Source organism: Copadichromis virginalis, linkage group LG14 (genome assembly GCF_057382275.1).
Source record: "Copadichromis virginalis isolate Kocher_CV1m ecotype Utaka linkage group LG14, C_Virginalis_male_GT1.1, whole genome shotgun sequence".
In the NCBI taxonomy this organism is placed as follows: Eukaryota; Metazoa; Chordata; class Actinopteri; order Cichliformes; family Cichlidae; genus Copadichromis; species Copadichromis virginalis.
In genome coordinates this window covers 12881243-12906189 of record NC_140631.1, presented here as the reverse complement: position 1 = coordinate 12906189, position 24947 = coordinate 12881243, and the positions used below count along the sequence as shown (strand labels likewise).

General features: G+C 42.5%; 1 protein-coding gene across 2 annotated transcripts in view; it reads right to left on the bottom strand.

Moving 5' to 3' along the window:
- Positions 1 to 24746, bottom strand: part of ankrd13b (ankyrin repeat domain 13B) — a 41632-nt gene extending 16886 nt beyond the window's left edge. Inside the window, exons 1-5 of one of the 2 annotated variants that reach the window (XM_085479359.1) lie at positions 24074 to 24746; positions 23826 to 23971; positions 2138 to 2273; positions 1062 to 1186; positions 112 to 157 (exon numbers count right to left, since the gene is read on the bottom strand). In XM_085479359.1, the coding sequence (XP_085335485.1) occupies positions 112 to 157; positions 1062 to 1186; positions 2138 to 2273; positions 23826 to 23933 (415 nt within the window). In that variant the 5' untranslated portion in view covers positions 23934 to 23971; positions 24074 to 24746. Of the gene's footprint in view, positions 1 to 111; positions 158 to 1061; positions 1187 to 2137; positions 2274 to 23825 lie in introns of both variants that reach the window. The other variant, XM_085479357.1, reaches the window with a different exon arrangement.
- Between the last annotated feature and the right edge of the window lie 201 nt (positions 24747 to 24947).

Below are 24947 nucleotides of genomic sequence, written 5' to 3'. Positions count from 1 at the left end.
GACATGCAACTGAAAACAGGTGTCTTTAGCCTAAGAGGCAGATAAAATTAATAGATCTGACTGGTTGGTACTGGCTTTTACTGGATCACTGGACACAAGGACTGGACTCACCCCAGCTGGTAAACTCCCATTTCATCTCCACATAGAAGTCTTGGGCCTGCTTAGGGTGGAGGAGGAGAGCAGAGACAGACAGAGAAAGGAATAAAAATGAGAAAACACTGAGCATCGATAAAGAGGAAGATACGGAGGGAGAGTTGTGGAGAGTGATGAAGTTAAAGATTAACAGACAGAGGGAGGAGAATACCGATGTGCAGGAGGAGAGAAAAAAAGAAGTAAAGCTAATAAATGCAGCAGGGATGTCTGTGCCAAAGATGATGGGACTGGAAACTGGAAATGTCTGCATATGTGTGTGTGTGTGTTAATAATAGAAGTGATGGATGGAGGGATGGAGAGGACAATAATGTGGGTGAGAGCAGCGGCAGATGAAGAAGGATGAGATGTGTGTAACGCTCGCGGGTTCGTGTGCGAGTGCATTTGAGTGCCAGTGCTCCTTGCTGTTTTCACAGTGTGAGGGTGTTGTGTGTATCAGGGAGCCGGCAGGAGCAGATACACAGGAAGTCAGACAGTTTGGAGGCACATCCCTGCATCGCTGTCACTGTTTTGTGCAACAGCTCCAACACAATCTGCTGCTGCAGGCTTCTAACCATTAACCTCCTGTACGGGCAGCCTCGGCATGTCCATCACTGCTTTTTTGCCTTCAAACAGGGCAATCCTGAGGTCCTTAGGGAACAGCTATGAGTCAGATTAGAGGGAGAGAGCGCTTTGCAACATGGAGACATATCCTTTGAGTGTATCGCCCTTGTTAAAGAAAGCTATTAATACCTTCAGAAAGGATCTCATGGGAAAAGCAAATTTGCATGTAAATTTGAAAAAGACTTATTTACATTTCAAATGCATTTATAGCTTCCATATTTATCACCCACATGGCTTGCACACTTATTTCATGAACCTGTGCACTACAGCGCGTGTGTGTGCTTATGGGTGCTTGTGTGAAATCGCACTTGGCGCAGTCGCTCCAGCAGGACGGGGATGCCCGCCAGTCTCTTGGCAGTCCTCTGGTAGTCACGGTAACGAAGCACGAGACGCACCAGCTCCGGATCTCTGGTACTCACCGCCTCCTGAAGAACTGAGAGGGAGAGTAAAACAGAACCAGTCACTCAGGCTTCATCTAAAATTTATGTACATGAACAATTTAAAGGGGGCAGCGAGAACTGCCAAAACTGAAGTGGGCCAAAGGAGAAGCTGGAACCACCAATTACTGCGTCTCACCCATCATTGATCAGCTGTCCTTACACTTGAACAGCACACTTTGTGAGTTGAACTATCACACACACGCTATATTATCTGGTGTGTGTATTTGTGTGACATTTTAAAGATGCAACGATCACACAGGCATGATGCTTGTTTGGTTAGCGTGCTGATATAACGTCTTCCTTTGTTTCACACAGCCAGGCAAATAATGCAATGGAGAACTGCTCTTGGTAGCATTAGTTTCACATTTACAACTAGAAGAGCAGCTCTATTTTCTGGCCTAATGTAAAAAAAAAAGAAGAAGAAGCAGTTTTACTAGTGTGGTATGCGTGAAACTTACTCTTGACAGGGCTACCACTGTGAGGGTAAGTGAGCAGGTAAAGGTAAACAAAATATATGGACTCAGTATTTTTCAACTATTGATTCATTGAAATAACTTAGATTCAGTGCACTGCACTTAAATCATCAACGTCAGGGGAGAAAAGCCACAAAAAAGAGAGGAGATGACAGCAAAAACAAGAAACTTAAGGTGAGATCATATTTTGGGCACAAATGGAAAAATAAAAGTTACAAAAAAGAACTGATTTCAAACTCCATTATCTTCCCACTGCAAGAGCACAAAACCAAATTTTAAATGTGCCAGCAGAGATGAGATTTTGGTTTTCATTTTCCAAACAAAAAAGGTGTACAAAGATGTACGATAAAATGTATTATAAGGTCACTAAGTTTCCAAAATGTACCACCACCCTCCAGATACAGCTTATGCATGCTGTGCACTGCTCGCATTACCACAAATAAACTCCACACAGCATGTGCACTCACTCACCTGTCCATCCGTTGCGGTTCTCCTTGCTAACGTCAGCGCCGTGCTGCAGCAGGACCCTGGCGCAGTCCAGGTGGCCCAGCGTGACAGCGAGGTGAAGAGGAGTACGACCGCGAGGGTCCAGAGACTCTAAATCGGTCTGGATGCAAAAATAGAAGGCGGAGGAAGATGTTAAAATCCTAAATGTATAAATTAAGAAGGATCTATTTGAGTAGGAATTGGGGTTACTTGTGTATCAATGTAATGCTCTTGTGGCTCAGATAGAGGAGTGGCAACAGAAAAACATATAATAGAGACACAACTGTGCCGGTAGCAGCAGAAAGATGCGGGGAGAGACAGGTGCTAATTGATCTGTCACCACTCCTACATGGCTGGGCACTACACTTCTGTACTCCACTTATTTTCTGGGCTGGATGTGTTGGGTTTGGGTAAACATAGAGTGTACTACCTGCTTTGTTAAACAGGCCTCTGGACACACAAACACAGCCACAAACACACGTATCACACAACATTTTATGTGTTATACTGTCTGCTGCTCCTGAACACTTGAAAAATAAAGTTTCAGAGAGTGTTCCAGTATGAGTCTTGGTGAAAAAAAAAAACATGTGGGCAGGTAACAGAAATAAGCGTCTCTTTTCAACCTGCTGTGCAATTAAGCAAAAATATATAACCTACAGCCTCTTTGTCACCAAAAATACACTTTTTTTTTCTTAGTAAGCTTTTACAGCTTGAGGCTACACTTCAGCTCTCAGCTCTCCACTCTGAATTTAGAAGCATGTCAACAAGGCCTCATTAGGCAGCCATACTACATTAGTGTTAATCTTTTCACATCAATCATACCAGTGCTTTGATACAGAAAATTAAAAGGCAGGAGGCTTTTAAAGCCCTCAAATGTGAAAAGTGTGGTAGAAAGCAACTGCCAGTTTTAGATGCTCACAAGGCTAGCTCGCTGCAGCCTCTGCTATTTGGTACAGCTTTCAAACAAACAAATAAAGTGTTCCTGGAGTAAGAAGTAGGAAGTGTTACCTGCTTTATCAAGTCCTGAAACAAGCCTTGTGCCTAAATACACCCATCTGTGTTCCGGGTGATAGGTTATTTACATCACTTCTCCTTCCCCTTTGGCTTAATCATTTTTTCCCTGCCTCCTTTGACTCAATCTGCCTCTCTTCTATCATTTTGTCTTTCAGACTGTCATTTGTTCAGCCCACCTCCTCCCCATCTTCTCATGCTGGCCATCCTCGTACAAGTCTTGACCACCAGAATCTAGACTCTATACTTTGATAAATCATGTTCAGTTCTTCCAAATGAGCTCTGCCTTTGAAATAATAATAATAAAAAAATCCCCACACATTTATGGCTTTCTTGACAAGTGTTAGGAGTAGAAAAGGTTACCCCTCAGCCTCCTGGAAGATGGTATCAGTTTAAAAATCCTTCATCGCTTTGTTCTCAAGTTTTAGCATTCACAAGATTTTCAGAATACTCGACCTCTGACCTTGGGGTCAAGGTCAGAGGTCAACTAGATGTGAAAAAACATTTAAATTAACTAAAATAAAATAAAAAACAGAGTTTTGAAACAAAAAAATGAAAAGAGTTTGTGAACTTGAAAAAGTAATATGCTTAGTTTTAATATTTGTTAGTTTGGTAAAAGTAGAATAGAATAGAATTAGAATTCAACTTTATTGTCATTGCACATGCACAGGTACAGGGCAACGAAATGCAGTTTGCATCCATCCAGAAGTGCTTTAGTGATATAGATATATTACAATATATATTAGCAATAATATAGATATGTGAGTATATTACAGAAATGGGTCTATTATGGTATGTTATAATGTACACGGTATGAAGTATGTTGTGAATATTCTATAACTCTAAGTATGTACAGGCTGTAGTGAGTACAAGCTATGTACAGGATATGAACAGGATATAAATATGAAAAACTATACAGAATATGAAATAAATAACTTTACAGAATCTGGGATATACAGCTATACAGAAATGGGAACTATGCAAGTTGTAAACAGTTGTAGGATTAAAGATTATCGAATGTACAGAATGATTATTTACACAGAGCTATACAGTAGTGCAGTTAAGATAAGTGAGGGTGTAGATAGTTTCTACAGAGGCTATATAAAGTGCTAGTGGTTGTGAGTGGTGGTTCAGTCCATGTTATTATTGTGTGTTTGAGGGTACAGTTGTCCATTGTGGGTGTGTGTATGTTCAGTCCATGAGTTTAACGTGGGTCAGATGTCAGGAGGCAGAGTTCAGGAGTCTGACAGCTGTGGGGAAGAAGCTGTTCCGGTACCTGGTGGTCTTAGTCCGGAGGCTCCTGTGGCGCCTCCCAGAGGGCAGGAGGGTGAAGAGTCCATGTGATGGGTGACTGGGGTCTTTGATGATTTTCCCAGCCCTTTTCAGACACCGCTTCCTGTAGATGTCTTTTATGGCAGGAAGTGGTGCTCCGGCGATGCGCTGGGCAGTTTTCACGACCCTCTGCAACGCCTTCCGGTCCGAGGCAGAGCAGTTCCCGTACCAGACTGTTATACAGTTGGTCAGGATGCTCTCGATGGTGCAGCGATAGAAGTTCACCAGGATGTCTGAGGACAGGTGGTTCTTCCTCAGAGTCCTCAAGAAGAAGAGGCGCTGGTGAGCCTTCTTGACCAGCTTGGAGCAGTTGGTCGTCCAGGTGAGATCCTCGGAGATGTGGACTCCCAGGAACTTGAAGCTGCTCACACGCTCCACAGCCGTCCCCTTAATGTGGATGGGTGGATGTGGGTCAGCATTCCTCCTGTAGTCCACGATGAGCTCCTTGGTCTTCTCGGTGTTAAAAGTAGCTACTACTCTGTGAGTAGATCGGGGTTGCCATTACTTATCTTTTGATAATGTGTGTGTGCTGGAGGTACACTAACAGGCCTGTCTAGGGGTATAAATGACATTAAGTAATAATAATAATAATAATAATACATTTTATTTAAATAGCGCCTTTCAAAGCACCCAAGGACACTGTACAACAGATAAAAACTGGAAATATACACAATGATAAAAATAGAAGATAAAAGTTAAAACATACAGAAATTTAAGAATAGGCAATTTTAAACAGATGAGTTTTGAGGGTGGACTTAAAAAGAGAGAATGAACTAATATTTCTGAGGTCCGGGGGTAGGGAATTCCAAAGTCGAGGGGCAGAGCAGCTAAAGGCCCTCCCTCCCATTGTGATCAGACGAGCAGAGGGAACAGAGAGAGAAAGAGAAGATGAAGATCTGAGGCAGCGGGATGGGAGCTTCATCTGTAATAAGTCAGAGAGGTACGGTGGAGAGAGAGAATGAATAGCCTTGAATGTATACAGAATTATTTTAAAATGGATGCGAAATTTGACCGGGAGCCAGTGAAGTTGCTTCAGGATTGGGGAGATGTGGTGGGTAGAAGAAGTCCTAGTAATAATACGGGCAGCAGAGTTCTGGACACGTTGGAGCTTGTTGATAGATTTTTGTGTAAGGCCAAATAATAATGAGTTGCAGTAGTCAATTCTAGAGATAACAAGATTATGGATGAGAATGGCAGTGGCGTGAGGTGTGAGGAAGGGGCGGAGGCGATTAATGTTACGGAGTTGGAAATATGCTGCACGTGTAATATTGTTGATATGTGAGTTAAAGGATAATGTGCTATCGAGAATGACACCCAAGCTTTTCACAGAGGGAGAGATAGGGACCAGCGAGTTATTGATGGTGAGAGAGAAATTGTTAATTCTGGATAGCAGTCGTTTAGTGCCAACCAGAAGAAGTTCCGATTTATTGCTGTTGAGTTTAAGAAAGTTGGAGGAGAACCAAGAATTAAGTTCAGCTAGACAGAGGATGAGGGAGGGTGGAGGAAGAGTAGAGTCAGGTTTGGTAGAGAGATAGAGCTGGGTGTCATCGGCGTAGCAGTGGAACTGAATATTATATTTACGAAAAATATGTCCGAGTGGAAGAAGGTAGATGATGAAAAGAAGGGGCCCGAGGACAGATCCCTGGGGCACCCCAGTGGATAAAGGAGAAAGCTGAGAGGTGAAGGATTTTAATTGAATGAACTGAGTGCGGTCAGATAGGTATGATTTAAACCAGGCTAGTGGAGTGTGAGAGAGACCAATAGAAGCTAATCTGCTAAGGAGAATGGGATGAGAGATGGTGTCAAAAGCTGCACTCAGATCAAGAAGGATAAGGATGGAGAGGAGACCAGAATCAGCTGCTATAAGAAGGTCGTTTGTTATTTTTATAAGAGCAGTTTCAGTGCTATGTAGAGGACGAAAGCCAGACTGGAACTGTTCGTAAAGGTTATTATCAGTTAGGTGAAGATGGACTTGTGAAGCAACTATTTTTTCAAGGATTTTTGAGAGAAATGGTAGATTGGAGATAGGACGAAAATTATTAAAGTTGTTGGGATCTAGACCAGTTTTTTTCAGAATTGGGGTAATAGCAGCAACTTTGAAGGAAGCAGGAACAGTTCCAGTGGTGAGTGAAGAGTGAATAATAGCAGATATGAGGGGAAGGAGAGGGAGTAAGCAGGCTTTGACGAGGACAGTGGGGATAGGATCGAGCTGGCAGGTAGAAGGCTTTGATTTATGGATGAGATCAGCAATATCAGCTAAGGATGGAAGTTGAAAAACAGAGAGGAAGTGAGAAGGGGGAGAAGTTAGGACAGAGAAGCTACATTGAGCATTAGGGTCCAGGTCTAAGTGTATTTTATGAATTTTATCAATAAAGAATAACATTAGAGCATCACAGAAGTTAGATGAATAGAGATGAGTGTATCATAATCCTGGTTTGTTGCTTGCAGCTGTAAGTAGGAGTCTTTCCTCTGAGTTTACTAAAAGCTGCAGCCTCTCAGTGTTACCTACAGGGTTTAGTATTTCCCACTGTTAAATATTTGCACATAATTTGCAAACGTGGAACATCCCACAGTGGTAAATCCCAAAGTTTTTATTTATTCACTTATTTATTTTTTACACCCAGGAAGGTAAGCTGTCACAAACACAGAGTTTTACATTTATATCTACTGCTCTGGAGGAAACTGTCCGTCCCTCTCATAGAACATCCCCCTTTTTTCTTACAGTGTTACTCCTTCAGCAGTTTTTACCGCACTGATCTTAGATCTGCCACCTAATTAAACAGAGCTGCTGATGCCCCATTTATCCACGGCCTTGGCAGATCCAAGGTCAGTTCAGGCAGTCTGCTGTGAGCTTGAATTTTAATTAAGGATTACTCTTGGACGTAAGAGCAGCATGTCTTGGAATCAGCACTTTCATAAAGACATTAAAGAGGCTATGAAAAAAAATCTTTCCAGGAATAAAAAAAAAAAATAGTGAGTGTTGTTGTTATGGTGTAATTATATGTAATAGTAATACTGTGACGCTGTGCAGATCAAACCTAGGATAGTTCAAGACACTTACTAATCTAGAGCAGTGGAAAGAGTAAATGTGTTCAAGGAAATTTTTTGAGCAATGAATGAGGAAGCTGCCATTGATACTGCACTTGATGAATGATGTCCGAATAGAATATGACCCAAAGGAAGTCCAACACAGTCTAACTGCAGTTTCTGAGAAACGCACACTGTGAGCTTAGATGGGAAGTCAGTGGTTACATTAGCAATCAGTTACTGCGGCTCTCTGTTTGTCCTATTTGCAAGGGAAATGAAGAAAACCTGCAAACACAAATGTGGAGGGGCGGGGGAGATAGCAAGAGACACAAAGTCGCCAACAAGTAAAAAAAAAAAAAGACAAGTGTAATTACATGCTTTTAAAATGTTTTTGTTATGTGCTGGATTGAGTTTAGTAAAGCATAACTCAATAATAAGAATATGATACCATGGCTTCAGCCTGTTAATGGGTGGTCTATCTGCGCGATCTCTACATCTTTGCTTAACAGCTCTATGCGCTCTCCACAGCTCTTCCAAAAGCAACTCAGTAGAGAAAGAGTGGGAGATAAAGAGAAGGACACAAATAACGTGGGCAGAGAAATTTCTGTAGCAAGAGAAAGCCTGTCGGCAAAACTTTAACTAAGACAGGGGAGGACAGGGAGCAGGCTGAAGAGAAAGAAAGAGTAATGACGGCTCTCGCGAGTTACGGTGACACCAAACGAAGACGCGGGAGGAGGTGAGGACTGGAGAACAGGAGGGGAACGAGCGTTTGGAGGGAGACAACAACATGAGGGAGTCCCTCAGGAGCTGTGTAGGCTGGAGAATATAGGGAGCGTGCGAGGGGTGGATTATTACAGAAAAACATGGCGGAAAAAAGAGAGCAGTCAGCTTTGTTTTTGCGTGTGCTGAATAACGAACTGTGCATCATGCAAATGCAGCCATTTTCCATGCCGTGCATCTGTGTGCATGTCGAGCACAAGCACGGTGTTATGGGAAACTGTAGAGAGCTCGTGCAGCATAAACGTGAAGAGCAGTCAAAGTCACAGAACGGTCTGAAGTCAGGCTTCTGTCATGTAAACACAAAGAAGAAAGAGAAACAAAATAAAAGATGATTTGTGTGAAAACCAACCTCCTAAAATGGATTTTTTTTTCTTTTTTTGAAAGAAACCACACATATTTTTGTGAGCACATAAAATAGACAAAAAGTCAGAGACAAGAACCAGATGATGTTAGAGAAAATGAGATAAATGAAAGAAGGGAAGGGGGGTGGGGGCTACTAACGTCTTCATTTTGTTTTCATAAGACCCTTTTACTGTCTCACACCTGCTCTCCCTTTAAGTGTCCCTGTGTAATTTTGGTGATTATCAGTTTAAGCTTATTTTATAGCTCTACTTGATTTAATTTACTCTGGATACAACAGCTGAACAACAGCTGAAATGCAGCACAGAGGCAGAAAGAGAGACCAAGGGAGAGACGTGGGGGAGAAAGAAAGGGTGCTAATAAGGGAGAGGATAAACTGAAACATTTGGCAAGGTGGAAGGTGACAGAAACAGTGGTAAATAAAGTCAGGGAAGGATGCCAGTGGGGGTGATTACAGGCGAACAGGGGAATTTAGAAAGAGACAGGTCAGAGAGTGCAGGATGCAGCCAAAAAGCAGTGCACACAATACATAATAGGATTACAGAGAAACAGCAGGACAAAGCGCTGAACTTTCATGTAGATAATTCCTTTCTCCTAAGAGAGAAGAAGAATATATGCCCCTTAAGGCAATTTTGGCAGCCAAAGATAAGTTGGCCAAAGCCTCTGCTTTTGGCTGACACACACAGACGCACATTGGAGTGTCTCTAGCTCCTCCTCCAGGTGGCGGATACACATGAGGGTGGTCTACTCAAGGCTATTTGGGCTGAGCCCTTCCAGGCCCCATGGGTAAAGGCTCAGGCACCAGGCTCACGCTGACTAACCACTCCTCCAAGTGTCTGTGCCATGATGAGGCTCTTATGCTCTGTGCCTCGATTATTTTCCCCTAATAGAGGCCATCAGAATAGCAACTCACCTAGTTTTTCTTGGAGGTCCTGGGGTAGACCCAGGGCAGGTTAAAGAGATTACACCACTTGGCTGGATTGGATGGATGGATGGGTATATGTCCCCCTGTATATTGTCATTGGTCACCCATGCTGCTAAACTGATTTGTGGGACAAAGAATTGAACTGAATTGAATTGAATTAAATTGAACTGAATTGGATAGATGGATAGGTGGATATGAAACTACACTCGAGCGCCCTCCTTTCCATTTGTTTTCCTATAGCACTTCTCTGTGATGCATTATACTAGGCACACAGTATTATGTGCAAAACCCATTATGTTGGTAATTGGAAGTCAGTCTGAGTGAGCGTGACAAATCCCTGCAATCAGAGCACATCAGCCTCTTAGTGTTTAATAGTTAACCTTATTGTTATTTTTGCACCTTATAAGTTAAGACTGAGAGCATAATAAACTTGCTGCCACACACATATTCTCACCAAAGGGTTTCTCTGCATCTTAACTGCTTGTTTTTTATCGACTTTCTAAAAGCCAAACATATATTTAAAAGGGCCATGCTCCCCCCATTACAGATCGACTGAAACAGCTTATCATCAGCTCTCCTTAATTTCTAAGTAACGCGAGCAACGCGACACTTAACCCCTGTCAAATCTTCGACACAACACGACTCAATATGTGAGACATTTGTTGTGATGACACCTTCAAGCAGTACAAGAAAACAGCGTCAGTGTCATACTGTAGCAGCAGAGATTTGCTGCAGCTCATTTGGCCCAATTTGCATCAGAAGTAGCAGAGATAGGAACAAACTGTGACAGACAGTGCTCGGAGTTAGCAGAGCAAACAGAGCTATAATTCAAACTGTGAGTTTAAAGTAATGATCGTGACAGTAGAAAACATCAGTGATAGAAGACAGGAGCCATACGTAGACAAGTAGCAGTGACACAAAGATATCCACTGAGTGAGTCCATACACAGACACAGACACAGACACACACACACACACACACAAAGCTTGGAGCAACACTTAAGTCCACTTAGAGCTAATGTCCTCCCACGACGACATGCTGACCTGCAGACTTACTGACATACTTACTCATTCACATGTGAACAATGTTCAGCTGAAAAACAAAAGACGCACGCACACACACACACACACACACACACAGTCTGAGCTAAATCATGATGAACAACATTTCCTCTCCCCATTTACAAACTAGCAATTCTCAAGAGAAAATAGTTGTTTACTACTAATGGGCTTTTCTTTCTTGAGTGCAAACACACAGACACACACACAGACACACACGCACACAGACACACACACACACACACACACACACACACACACACACACACACAGGGCAGTCTAATTGCTCTTGTTTGACTTGTGTGATTCCGTAGTTACAGTAGGGACATTATGTCATCCCTACTAATCTCTGAGCTTCCACTCGTCATAACAAAATCACAATGGATGGTATATCGTGGTCATGTAAAGTTAGCGATGAAGGTGCTTGGCGCAAAAATTTCTCAGTTGACTAAAGGTAAGACTGTACTAAATAAGCTTTTCTAGTCCCTAAGGACCCCAAAGCACTTTACACAACCAGTCATCCACACACTGGTGATGGTAAGCTACATTGTAGCCACAGCCACCCTGGGGCACACTGACAGAGGCGAGGCTGCCGGACACTGGCGCCACCAGGCCCTCTGACCACCACCAGTAGGCAACGGGTGAAGTGTCTTGCCCAAGGACACAACAACTGAGACTATCCAAGCCAGGGCTTGAACCGGCAACCTTCCGATTACAAGGGGAACTCCCAACTCTTGAGCCACGATCGCCCGAGACAGTAAGCTGTCACAGTATGTTGACATGAAACATGAGTAGGAAGCCTTTACAGCGAGACAGCATGCATAATAAAGACACTGGAGCTAACTGACATGAAATGGAAATGCAGCCATATTTAAAGTGATTCGAACAACCTGTGGTTTCCCTGCCAAAAAGCTTTCTGTGAAAAGAGTCAGCAGCAGGACACTAAAGGCCAATCAGCTATCAATAATAAAGGCTTAAATGACTAAAATTAAAATGAAAACGTTTTCTCTTTTGAGGGCTAGCCAAACAAGCAAAGCAAATGTCAGCTTATAGAAATTCATTGAATCTGGAGGACAGAGGGGGTTTGTGAGGGGTGGAGAGTCTATAAATGGTGGAGGTAAGTGAGCAGTCAGCTTTATTTGTGTGTGCTGAAAAGTGAACGACGGAGTGTCCAAATGCAGCCATGTTCTGACGCAACTTTGCTTGGTTCATACGTTCACTGCTTTTCCTCTGTCGTGCTCTTCAAATATATAATTTCTGCACAACCAGGCCATGCTTTCTGTACTGTAGTAACACTAATGATCCTACCATCCCCATCATCCCATCCTTCCTGTCTACTTGCTCCCATTTTCCTTATTAGTTCTCTAGCATATATACCATTTTTACTTTGAGTCTTATTTTTGCTTCAGCTGCTTTTGTAAGCTGTTACAAAAGATCTGGTTTATCTAGCCTAGTCATGGTTTTCTGCCTCTGTCATCATCAGTCGGGAATGTAATGCCAAAATAAATATACGAGACTTCAAGGTAAAGGTAACATCTACTTTCTCAAATACTGAAACTTGACCTTAAACCTAAAACTTCCCCTATGACCTGTGACCTGTCGGTTATTACAAGGTTAAGATAAGTTGTCTACTGCCACATTCATGGTCACTTTTCCAGATACACCTAACCAGCATGGTCGCTGGTGCCAGACAGATGGATCTGAGAAAGTCATTAACTGTTGGTCTTTGGGGATTTTCCCACACAACCATCTCTAGGGTATACAGAGCTTCATGCCTCGTTGATACCAGAGGTCAGAGGTCAATGACCAGACTGGTTCGAACTGATAGGAAGACAACAGTAATTCAAATAACTTGTTATAACCAAAGTATACAGAAGAGCATCTCTACAGCCGCAGAAGACCACACTGTAGTGGATTTTTGTATGACATGTATACCTATATATCTAATGTGGTGGATTTGTACCTATATATCTATCTGAATATATATATACTGTAACTTTCATGTAGAGTTTTAGGCACACGGTGACACACACACACACACGCACACAATAAATGTTACATGGTATCAGAGATACTGAAAACAACATAATGAGATCACTGTCATGTACACACACACACTATAAACCTACACTGGAGTGTTTATTTTTATGTAATGCATTTAACTCATATATTTGATGTAGTTAGGTCAAGTGTTATTCACATGAATATCACAAGATTATCACAAAAACTATGCTATTTGCTGTACTAATGTGTGACCTTTGACCATGCTGTGACCTATTGTCAGAAGGCAAAGCAAAGGGTTAACCTAGGGGTGTCACTTTGGGCCGGGCCCTCAGCCAGAGCCCTGCCTGAACTCTGGCCCGTACTTGACCCTGCACCTGCTGTTCCTGGGCTCGTGGGAAAGTTACTCAGCAGCAGGAGGTGGGACTACTGGTACCTTTAAAAGGGGGCCTGGGAAAGCCCTCAGGGCTTTTTTCTGCTGTCTGTCCGTGGGGTTGGTCCCTACCTGCATGCGCTTACGGCGAACACCCTAGGGGAGCTTTGCTTTTCCTTCTGTTTTGCTGAGCTGCACTGTTCAATAAAACAGCTGCCATAGAACTTTGCTCCTCTCCTGTAATTTTTGTGTTTTTGACTTTAATTGAAATTGGAAAGCTGAGATCCACCTATTGCTAATCTGAAGAATTGCTCTCAATTGTGACCACCACAACACCGGGTGCCACTCTGTCAGCTAAAAACAGGAAATTGAGCCTACAGTTTGCACAGACTCACCAAAGTTGAACAAAAATGGGAAACAACTTGCCTGGTTTGATGACTCACGATTTCTGCTGCAACATTCTGATGGTAGGGTCTTAATTTGGTGTAAACATAATGTGGGGGATATTTTCTAATGAACACTTTGGGTCCATTAGTACCAAGTGAACATCATTTAAAAAAGAAACAGCCTACGTGAGGATTGTTGCTGAACATGCCCATCCCTTTATGATGACAGTATGCACCAAGTCACAAAGCTCAAATCATCTCAAACTGGTTTATCGAACATTACACTGAGTTCACTGTACCCAAGTATCACAGTCACCAGATCCCAGTCCAATAAAGCACCATTAGGAGATTCATATCATGGATGTGCTCCTTGCCAATGTGCAGGAACTGTGTCATGCTATCATCATAGTATAGACTATAGTTTCTGAGGAGGATTTCCATCACTTTGTTCAATCTATGTCACAAAGAATTAAGGTAGTTCTGAAGGAAAAAGAGGGCCACACCAGGTTTTTTACCGTACAGACGCGAAAGTTGTATCATAAAATAAAATGCAACCAAATAAAGATTACTGATTAATTGTCCATATCAGGTGTATCTTGAAAAATCTACTACTGCTGCTACCGAAGAAACACGCATGTGGTTATTTGCATAGAGAGATCCAGTCTCACTTCCTCTGGGAACTACCGTGTAACCTGTCACTTTTGCAATATTCCTCATGTGCACTTTCTAAGATCCTGGTCTTTTAGAAAAGAAGGAAGTGTCATCATCAGTGCCATGTCAAACCGTTTGATTTCATTATGAGAAGACAATCATCTCATTACGATGGCACTGTTGACAGATGAAAACTTCATACATTTGTAATGAGATGTAGGGACTCTGGTTTTGGCAGCTCCGCATGTCTTTGCATACAATTTTGAGCCAGTGTAGATTTTTCTTCCATGCCTTTATTTTCTTAACATCTGTGTATGCCTTCTTTTTTTTACTCTTTGTTGCAGATCTGTTTTTCCATTTTTTCTATTTAATCTTTTGCATCATCCACTGATTATTTGCCTGTTTTGATTTTTTCCTTCTCTCTTTCTTTCTCCTTAACCCATATCTGCTCTTTATAACCAAACTATACTCTTTTGTGCTTTCCCCTCTAACCCCTTCTTTTTCATTTGTTCCTGCCCTCCCATCAACAGAGAGCTCAGTGGAAGTTGCATTATTGATAGGCATCTCTGTCTGTGGCATCTGCTCCTTCTCTCACTACTCTCTTTTCTCCCCCTCTCTCCCTCGTTCCATGTGTGCCTGGCCTGACGCAGCTTGGCAGGTACTTAGGCCAACATCAATCTTTCATGCAAACACCACACACACACACACATACAAAGTGTGCATATTCACAAACAGCAGCCCTCTCAAATGTTTGTGCACGGGGCGCATAGGAACAGAGGGTGGGAAAGGGAAAAAGGAGTGTAAAAATAACTTTTCCTCCCCTTGCCCTCTTTCTCGCCTCTGCGATTCTCAATCCAGAGGAGGCTCAGAGAAACGCTACACTCCCACAAAACCCTGATTTAGTCTCATCATAGCAATGCTTCCAAAATAAATAAAAGAGACAGTACAAAACCTGCGTCACAGGTGACACGACGAGTAAAACGACCGGTGAAGAGGGCTCCCCGCAGAACAACAAAACCTCTACAGAAGTCTCACACTCTTCTAAAAAAAACAGTTGCATTTCATTTCTACTTGTGCAGGCGCATGCCGTGAATTCTAACAGTGGAAGTAAGACCAAATCATCAAGTGAAGACGGTGACCTACTTTTCAGCATATCTAATGTTTCTCTGTTTCACTGAGCTTAGCCTGTTCATTGTCAGCTATAATCTCTCAACAGGTTAGATCTGCAGACAGACAGGAAGACATGGGGCAGGAATCAAGACAGCGCGAACAGTGTGGGATGCCAGTGGACCTGCCAGCGTGGCAACAGGAGCAAATACAAAGCCTCTGTGATGGTTATCTAAAGGTGCTGACACCTTTTTGTTTGAGCTAGCACATGTCACCAAAACACCAGGAAGTACACGTGTGTGGAGGGACAGCACTGCGTTTGCATAAGACACAGGCATAATCTTCTGTTTGAATGGCAGCGTCAGTGCATATGCTATAAATGAACATAATCACATAATGTCGCCTACTGGAGTGAAACAGCCACAGCTGTCACTTTCTTTCTTTGGTGAACGTGTGTGTGTGTGTGTGTCAGCTTTTGAATTATGCAGCAATGTCAGGTAAACCTGGTGGCGTGGCAAGAGACGGCTGCACTGAGCTCTTGCTCATGTTGAGAGCAAAGGGCTGTTTTTTTGTCATTGTTGTTTGTGTACATCATTCATTAGCATCTGTCAAATTCAAGTGCCTTGGATTTGCTAAAATGGATGAAAAACAGCATAATTAGCAATGCATCTCGAAACCAAGCTGCAAAGCAGCACAGCAAATCCATATATTTAGATTTGCCACTGTCACGGTTCTGATTTGGTTCAGTATCCTGAATCATATTTGGAAATTACTGAGACGAGTCTGGACGTGTCACATCTGGATGACAACACATCCAGACCTTTGGAATGGAGTCCGAAGGTCTGGATGTGTTGTCATCTATCACTGCATTTATATTCATGGTTGTGCACTGAAATCTGAGACTCCTGTGTTCATGCCGTTCTTGCCGTTCTAACAGCACATTCACACACATTTATCCAAATATGTATCCAAGCAGAGAAGCCCAGACCTCCCTCTCCCCAGCCACCTCCTCCAGCTTATCTGGGGGAACACCAAGGTGTTCCCAGGCCAGCCGAGAGATATAATCTCTCCAGCGTGTCCTGGGTCTGCCCCGGGACATGCCCGGAAAACCTCACCCAGGAGGCGCCCAGGGGGCATCCTTGTCAGATCCCCAAACCACCTCAACTGTCTCCTTTCGATGTGGAGGAGCAGCGGCTCTACTCTGAGCCCCTCCTCAATGGATGAACTTCTCACCCTATCTCTAAGAGAGAGGCCAGCCACCCTTCAGAGGAAACCCATTTCCGATGCTTGTATTCGTGATCTCGTTCTTTCGGTCACTACCCACAGTTCGTGGCCATAGGTGAGGGTAGGGACGTAGACGTAAATTGAGAGCTTTGCTTTTACACTCAGCTCTCTCTTCAACACAACACACCGGCACAGCATCCGCATCACTGCAGTCGCTGCACCAATCCGTCTGTCGATCTCCCGCTCCCTTCTCCCATCACTCGTGAGCAAGACCCCTAGATACTTAAAGTCCTCCAGTTGGGCAGGGTCTCGTCCCTGACCCGGAGTGGGCACTCCACCCTTTTCCGGCTGAGGACAATGGCCTCAGATTTGGAGGTGCTGATTCCCACTGCTTCAAACAAGGCTGCGAACCGTTCCAAGGCGAGCTGGAGGCCATCACCTGATGAAGCCAACAGGACCACATCAGTGTACAAATATGTATGGACACTGTAATTCTTCAAATATGTAATGTGTGCTGTTAGCTTAATTAAGAGCTAATTTCACCATTGCTAACAATATCTTGGAAGCCCAGTTATTTGAGGGACAGCAGCTAAACTTAAAGAAGGGAGTTTAGCCCCAGTTTGTGATACTCTGTAGAAAACACCACATACTAACCATGATTAAACAATCCTTACTATACTATTATGAGAAACAGGTTACCATGGTAACCTCTTCCATAATGAAAACAGCAAATTTAAGGTGGTTGTTTGAAGAATTAAATTCTCGACCTAACCTAAAAATTATAATCAAAGAGTGCAAAACCCTAAATATGTCTAAACTCTAAAAATAAAGTTACATTTTTATCCAGTTTTCCTTTGAAGGTTGTGATTGCATCTTCAGGAATTCTCCTGGGGGCTTTTCTAGTAAGTATAGGTGCAGAGGGGAACATGGATTTGACTGACAAAGCAGCCTTAAGTCTTAATATTCTCTTTCCTACCGTGCTTCACTACACCTTGCTAGTACTGGGCTGGAGCCCCTTTGCCTTATTTTAATGGCATAGATACAACAACGTGCACACAGAGTTGCTGCAGATTTGTTCCACCACATCCTAAAGGTGTTCTATTAGACTGATATCTGGTAACTGTACAATGAACTCGTTGTCATGTTCAAGAAACCAGTTTGAGATGATAAAGTGTGGTCATAAGGGGATGGATATGGTCAGCAACAGTCCTCGGGTAGGCTGTGGTGTTGTGGTGTTGGTGCTCAGTTGGTGCTAACAGGCCCAAATTATGCCAGGAAAATGTCCTCCACACTATTACATCATTCTGGGTTGTTTACGCCAAATACTGACCATCTGAATGTTGCAACAGAAATCGAGAGTCATCAGACCAGGGAAGGCCTGAGGAAACTGTACCCTCAGTTTCCTGTTCTTAGTTGACAGGAGTAGCACCCAGTGTGGCCTGCTGCTGTAGCTCATCTGCTTCAAGGCTCCACATGTGCATTCAGAGATGCTCTTCTGGATATCTTGGATATAACGAGCAGTTATTTAAGTTACTGTTGCCGTCCTATGAGCTCAAAGCACTCTCACCATTCTCCTCTGACATCTGGCAATAATAAAACATTTCCACCCAAAGAACTGACACTCACTGGAGGATTCTCTGTAAACCACAGAGATGGTTGTGTGGGAAAAATCCCAGCAGATCAGCAGTTTCTAAACCACTCAGACCAACCTGTCTGGCATCAACAACCATACAACATTCAAAGTGACTTAAATCACCTTTCTTTTCTGATCCTCCCTTTGAACTTCATCAGGCTGTCTTGACTGTATCTCAATGCTTTGAGTTGTTGCCATGTGATTGGCTGCTACATTTGTCTTAAAGAGCAGCTTAATAGGTGTACTTAAAAAACTGGATGCCACTCAGTTGTAGCTGCTTAGACAGATGGATTACTGAACGGGGGAGGTTGCAGGCTGATGAGGCTCTCCAGCCAGTTTTATTTTCATTAGAAGCTTGGCAGCATAAATTCCTGATAATTCAATTCAAATCACCAATTTTCCAATTTGCTTTTCTTACAAGTCCTCAAATTGTTTTCAGATTTCAGACTGGCCTTGTCAAGAACATAAGTGGAACATAACCGCATAAAAAGTATAGTATTTAAAATAATCTAAAGAAAACTAGCACCTTCCCATGTGGGCTCATGAGCCACCTAAATGTTTTCCTATCGAAAGCCAGAAAATGTCGACACTGAGTGATGATAAAACAAATAATTAAAAAAGCGGTTTAGCTATTCAGAAGAGGGAATGCTTTCCCATTTCTCGAGGTGATTCACAATAGTAATCAAGAGAAGCATCAAAACATCCTCCTGAGGTTCAAGTCTTTTTGAACTGTACTGCATTATTAAGCCCTGCTTTTACATGTCTGCCTAACAAAGACAACTAAAGTTTGTTTTATTGTATTTATTGTCTATCACTAATACACTCTCTTTGCACTCTCTTTTTGTTAAAAGCTTTCAGCAGCCTAACTAAGTATGACCCAACCCAGCATATGTGGCCCCTGAAATCTGGAATTGGATTTTTATTACACAGAAGAAAAAAGGGTAGGGTGGGTTTGATGGATGGATACTTGGGAGATAACGAGGGGTGGAAAGCACTCGGGAAAGAGGATAAAGACAACTTTAGACATTGAGGGAAATGCGACTTGGGAAGAAGGAAGAGAAGTATGTGCTCGTAGTCAGGTGCGATCAGATAGCAGCTGCTCAGCATAAAGATTCCGGCCTATAGTGAAGCCAATGAACCCGAGAGCCTTAATTTATGGCTCCATTCCCCTCAAGCTAGCACTCCGGCATAAGATTTTATAATACTGATGTAACATTAGTACCTCGCCAAGGGCATCATAATCAAACCAGCTCTGATAGGAGGGGGGGGGGAAGCAAAGAGGTGCAGAGAAGACAAGAAACAGCAACAGAGAAATCTTTCTGTCATTTCCTGGCTTTGTCCTAAGATAGACCATCACTCCTTACATGGCCCTGTTCTTTTTCAATTACGCTGCGCTTCTGCACAACCCAAACAGAGTCTGCTCATGGTCAAAGTCTGTCATTATTTCCTCCCCACCTCCTCTTCACTTCTCTGCTCTCTGTCTTCACTCCTGTCATTACCTTGTTTGTGCCTCCGCTCCTCGGTTCAGACTGTCAGTGTTTGCCTCCTTGATTTCCAATTCCGCCTCTCGTTACCCAGCCGGCTGTTAGTGCACTCCTTAACTCAAAGCTGTGGTAAAAAAGCGGCTAAGAATCTCACCCCAGGATCTCTCATCCTCTCTTTTTTTCTTTTGTAACCCACCGCTGCTTGTTTTTCCTTCTTATTTTCCATCTCCTTCTTTTTATTGGTGGTTTTATCCATGGTCAGCTGGCATTTATTGTACCATTCCCAATCTTACCTAACCTGTTATCTTCTCACAAACGATACCTGTACATGCATGCTACACTCTAATAGTGGAAGTCTTGCAAAAAATCCATTTAAGAAAAAAAAGAAAGAAAAAAAAGACAGCTTGAGTTTCATGTTAAACCATCCAGTCACTGCATTACAGGAAGGAAATAAGACTGTGGACCGAATCAGTGCCGGATATTTGATGTATGCACATGGCGAAATGATAAGTCTGATCATAGATTACTGAGGTGTAACGCAGAGGTCAGTGATATTACACTGTTCTGCAAAATACTGTCTTTGTTATCTGGGCCGTATCATTTTAATTCCTCTCATATGACACTATGAGAACTGGGAATATGCTTATGCCTCTAATATTCTTTAGCACGCCTCTTAAGAATCATTGGGTTTATCATGCATGTTTGACCAAGGTATATTATTTTTTTGTTATCTGTCTGATGTCACACACACAAATCTTGAAATCCGCAATCATTCCGGCAATTTCTGGTGGCTTACTGCAGCTAGAGCCCGCTACTACAGTGTGAGAAAGTTACTGTATAAAATTGGTTTTCAGCAGATCTGCTCTCCAAAGTGCAGTGCATACAAGATTTAACCTACTACCTATATCTTTACATTCACACTTTTTTTTTGTTTTTTTGGTCAAACACTTATGTTTCCTCCTCTGTGTTTCCTCTCATTTGGTTGCCCTAGCTGGAAACTATCACACTAGGCCAGTGAGCAAAAGTAGGTTAGTGGCCTTGATTTTCACTTCAGCAATATTCCATATCTGAGCATGGAAATCAAAGTTCACGCCAATAAATCTCAAACAGTGTCCTGCTTTTGAGCAGCAGGGCAGGCCAAGTAGGTCTCGGACAGACTAGGCAACCTTGGGCTCAAGTTTACTCAGGCAGGGATTTTAGAAGTTTGGGAAAAATGAATATAAAGTTAACTTGAAGTATTCAACCTCCATCGCTGTCTGCAGTTATTACAAAAAAAGACAAAATTTTTAAAAGTCCTGTTTTGTCCCCTCCCGTGGAAGTGCCACAGCTATCTAGAATACTTCCCGACACCTGAGATCAACATCACTAATGTGCTCGCTTGAGTGTTTCACAGGTTTGTGACTGCTAGAAGCTGAGAGTCCAAGCTTGCTGCATGCAGGCTGTCCTAGTTTAGGCGGCAACACAAGTACTGCAACTGGGTTCTAGGAGTTGATTGTATAAAGCATACCAAGTAATGCATCACAAATGAGTTCATGGATATAATGCTAATTCTTAAAGCTGACATTGGTTTATAAAACGAGGAAAAGGTTTGCAGGATTGTATAACATAATCCACATGAGCATACAATCACATGAAGAGACATTTTGCTGTAGTTTGCGACCTGTCACCACATACACGTTGAGCTTTAGACTCTGAGAAAACACACCTGGTGCTGGCAGGGAAAATGCAAGGAATATGTGGGAAAAAAATCATTATGTTCTTGGAAATATCTTTAAAGTTATATTCTAATATAAGCAAGGAGAGAAAACAGACTGTAATCTTACCACTGTTTTAAATTTCATATACACCTAGGGTGCATAATGACAGTTGGTAGACATTGCCCAGTGTACTGTAACTGAAATAAAGTGCAATAAAAATAACTTGCAACTGGAAGATGATCAGCTGTGCTTATTTACTAAAGTTCATTTGCACATTTAGCACTTTGTTTGCTCTAATGCAGTAAAAACAAGTAGCAGACGATCTGGTTGGATTAGTTTAAAAAGAAAAAAAGAAAAAAAGTAGGAGGTTCCAATGCACAGCAGAAGAGGAATAAAAATTTGCATTATAAAATATTTATGGATACAAGAGTTCCTGAAAAATGAATTACTATGGAGCTGTGAGGGCAAATTTATTGAGCCTGTGTAAACCAAACCTGGCCAGAAGTTTCTGTTTACTGACCGTGATGTGAAATATTAGCTACAGTAAAGTAATGTGTTAATATTTAATACTTCATTAACACACTTAGATGGTGGCAAAATAAATACAATAATAATATATGGTATAAACTATACGAGCTGCCTACTGTTGCCGAATTATAGGCACGAGGGAGGGACGCACAAAGTACAGAAGTAATGCAAAGACAGTTAATAATTACAAGCTAGAGGTATATCATTAGCGAGCTACTTTCATAAAAAGGTGCGAGCAGGTCAGCATCTACCTGTGTTGCTTGACATTGGCCATTAGAAATTCCATTATTATACATTACAACAGTGAGATGCTTGAAAGGCAGATGTGTCTCTTTCAGGAAATGGATAAAATGTTTGTAGTCCTTCCCGCGACTGGGTTGTTGTAATGATTCTCACTGCGTCACCTTAAATTTCCCAGCGTTTCCCAGTTAGCAGGAATACTTAATGCAATGAGATTCATCTTCAGGGGACCATGAACAACTGCTCTGCACTTACGTGTAACGCAGTCTATCCAATACAATCCATCCAATATTTGTTAGGGCATTTCTGAGTGTGAAACCGACCAATCAATGGCCCACTGACACTTTCATTGTTTAAGAGACCCTGCAAGTGTAGCTACTGACTGAAGATGCACACCTTTGCTTTAAATGTATAAATCTTGACATTTGAAAATATGAGACACTCTCCCAGGTTAGCAACTAATCCAGTTTTTGAGTGAACACCTACTCGACTGCACATGTTTGGCTAGGTATGTTTTCTCTGTAGAGTTTGAATAATCGTCATAATAAGAAGTGGAGCATTGACGGCCTGTTACATTTTTGGAGCAGATTCTTTAAAATTGCAAGATAGTGCATTGACTAAGAATGAAGAGCGCTTTCTCAGAGTGAGTGCCCTTCCAGTTTTAATTAAGCCCTCAGCCAGCAGCCAGGGTTTGAAAAGTTTTTGTCTCCTCCGCCTCAAGAGCTCACATGATTCATTTTCATCTCCTCTATGCATGAAACGCAGTAACTATGTCACCTCTAGCCCTGACTTGACTATGAGAGGTCTGTTCTTAGAGCCTCTTAACTGCGAGGTGTGCCATGTGTTTTGCAATAGTTATTATTATGGTGAGGATTTAAATGTAACATGTCATTCCCACAATCTGTTACTGTAAATGCAGGGAACTGTGGTGAACTGACAGCTGACCATTTTTGGTCTAAAGAAATGGCTCCCCAGGTTATGATTTTATAACCACTTGAAGGTGAGGGTGTGCATGCGTAGGCAAGTGTGCGTAAATGTGTGCACACACGTGTAGCAATATGATGGCTTGAGCAAGATGCAAGCAGTTCTCCTCTGTATTTGTTTGAATTCACAAGCATCTGTTCACATGACACACCGTGTTATTCTTATCGTGTTATCTGGTCCCTTCCTTTTTACCGCTGTGACAAATATCCATCCATTACTGTATGTCTCATATTTGGAGACCATAGTGTATCTTAATGGTTCTATTACTGTATTTACTGTGGTCGCTGGCAACTGTTCGCCCACATGCTACAGTATCTGCATTGTCTCACCCACTCACAAAGGGTTTAGGTGCTGGTGGGAAGGTGGAGAGCCTACACTTTTGAGTAGATAACAATAAAGCTGCTTAAACACACACACACACACACACACACACACACACACACACACACACACATTTCAACCCCATGAGGTTTCACTTTGATTTTCCTTTTTTTCAGGAATAAACTCCTGACACAACTTCCTATACATATTTACATTACAGGGAGGCTGGGTATTTCCGGTACCTATGCGCAGCACAGACCTGACATGTATAGCCTGTTGTGACACACTGTGGTTTACAAAATGAATGGCAATAAGAAAATATCACAGACTCGAGAGCACGATACGGTCCACAAGTGTCACCCTCCACCCTATAGCAATTAACTGCGTTAATACCGGCAAGGTTCTTGAATAAGGTGGTCCGTGGATGGCAGCTTCTCCGCCACTATCTACAGCTATGGATCGACATACCTAATAATCGCCTGTAAAATAGCTCTATATATAGAACGAAAAAAATATGTTTGATCGCCTTTCCACCCCCCTCACCGTCTCACCTGCTCGTTCCTTGCAAGCTCCTTCTCCAGTTGTCGGTGTTTGTTGTGCCACACCAGATAGTGGATAGGATAACGACTCTTCTCCGGAGTTTTCTTAGCAGAAATCATCCTCGGATCATAGTTTGCCTCCTCCTCCTCTTTCTTCACTGTGGATCGCAAGAATACTTTGTCACAGATTTACGCTATACAATTAATCCTATCATCCTGCATCAGCGGTGATGCCCAAAGGCGTGTAGGGGCAACCTTACGCGTCAGAAACAGTGAATGGCTCCCTGCTCGCTCTGCTTAGAATAAACGCCAAAGCCCCATGAAATCATTTAGAAATAAAGATAAGGGGGGAAAAAGCCCTCCCTTGATTGTGTCAGTAGATTGGGTTACACCTTTATTCCTTATCTACCCGTTCCTCCTCCTCTCGCTTTCTCTTCCTCGCTCTCTTTCTCCCCTGCCTACTCTAACGCGTCTATCCTCCTCTCCTCCCATCCGGTGGTGACTGAGAAAGATGCATTGACAAGCTGCAATGAAATGGGCGCATACTCAGCCAATCCGCTGTCAGGGCTCTGATAAAACACATGCCTTGTGAAAAAGAAAAAAGAAATCGAAATGATGCGTTTAAAGTGAACCAGGCCCACATAGCATAGGAGTGTTATAAAGGAGGTGTGGGCGTACTGTGGAGAAGGCTGGGGAGCGCACGACATGACAGCAAAAGACAAAATTCATCAAAGTTGAAATGAAAGCCTACCTTCTTGATTTTTTTCAGTTCCTCTACTCTTATTCTGCATTATTTTCATGTCGACACGACAGAAAAATGAAACAGATAAATCCAATAAATCAATAGCACTTTAATGTTTCATTTGACTGCTAAAGCTGCTCAGCCATTGAAGGTTGGGTGATCGCGATACTTCTGCTTAAATGGAGCAATGTGTTTCTTATATCCAATATCTGATTAACATCTAGTAACTTTTCTGTCAGCATGAATTTTAGATTGTGATTAAGTCCCATTCTACAGAAACCACCTCACTTTTAAGAACATAAGGTTATCATCACGCCCTGTCCCTCCCTGTCCTAAGTTGTCGGGATGGTGTGTGTGTGTGTGTGTGTGTGTGTGTGTGTGTGTGTGTGTGT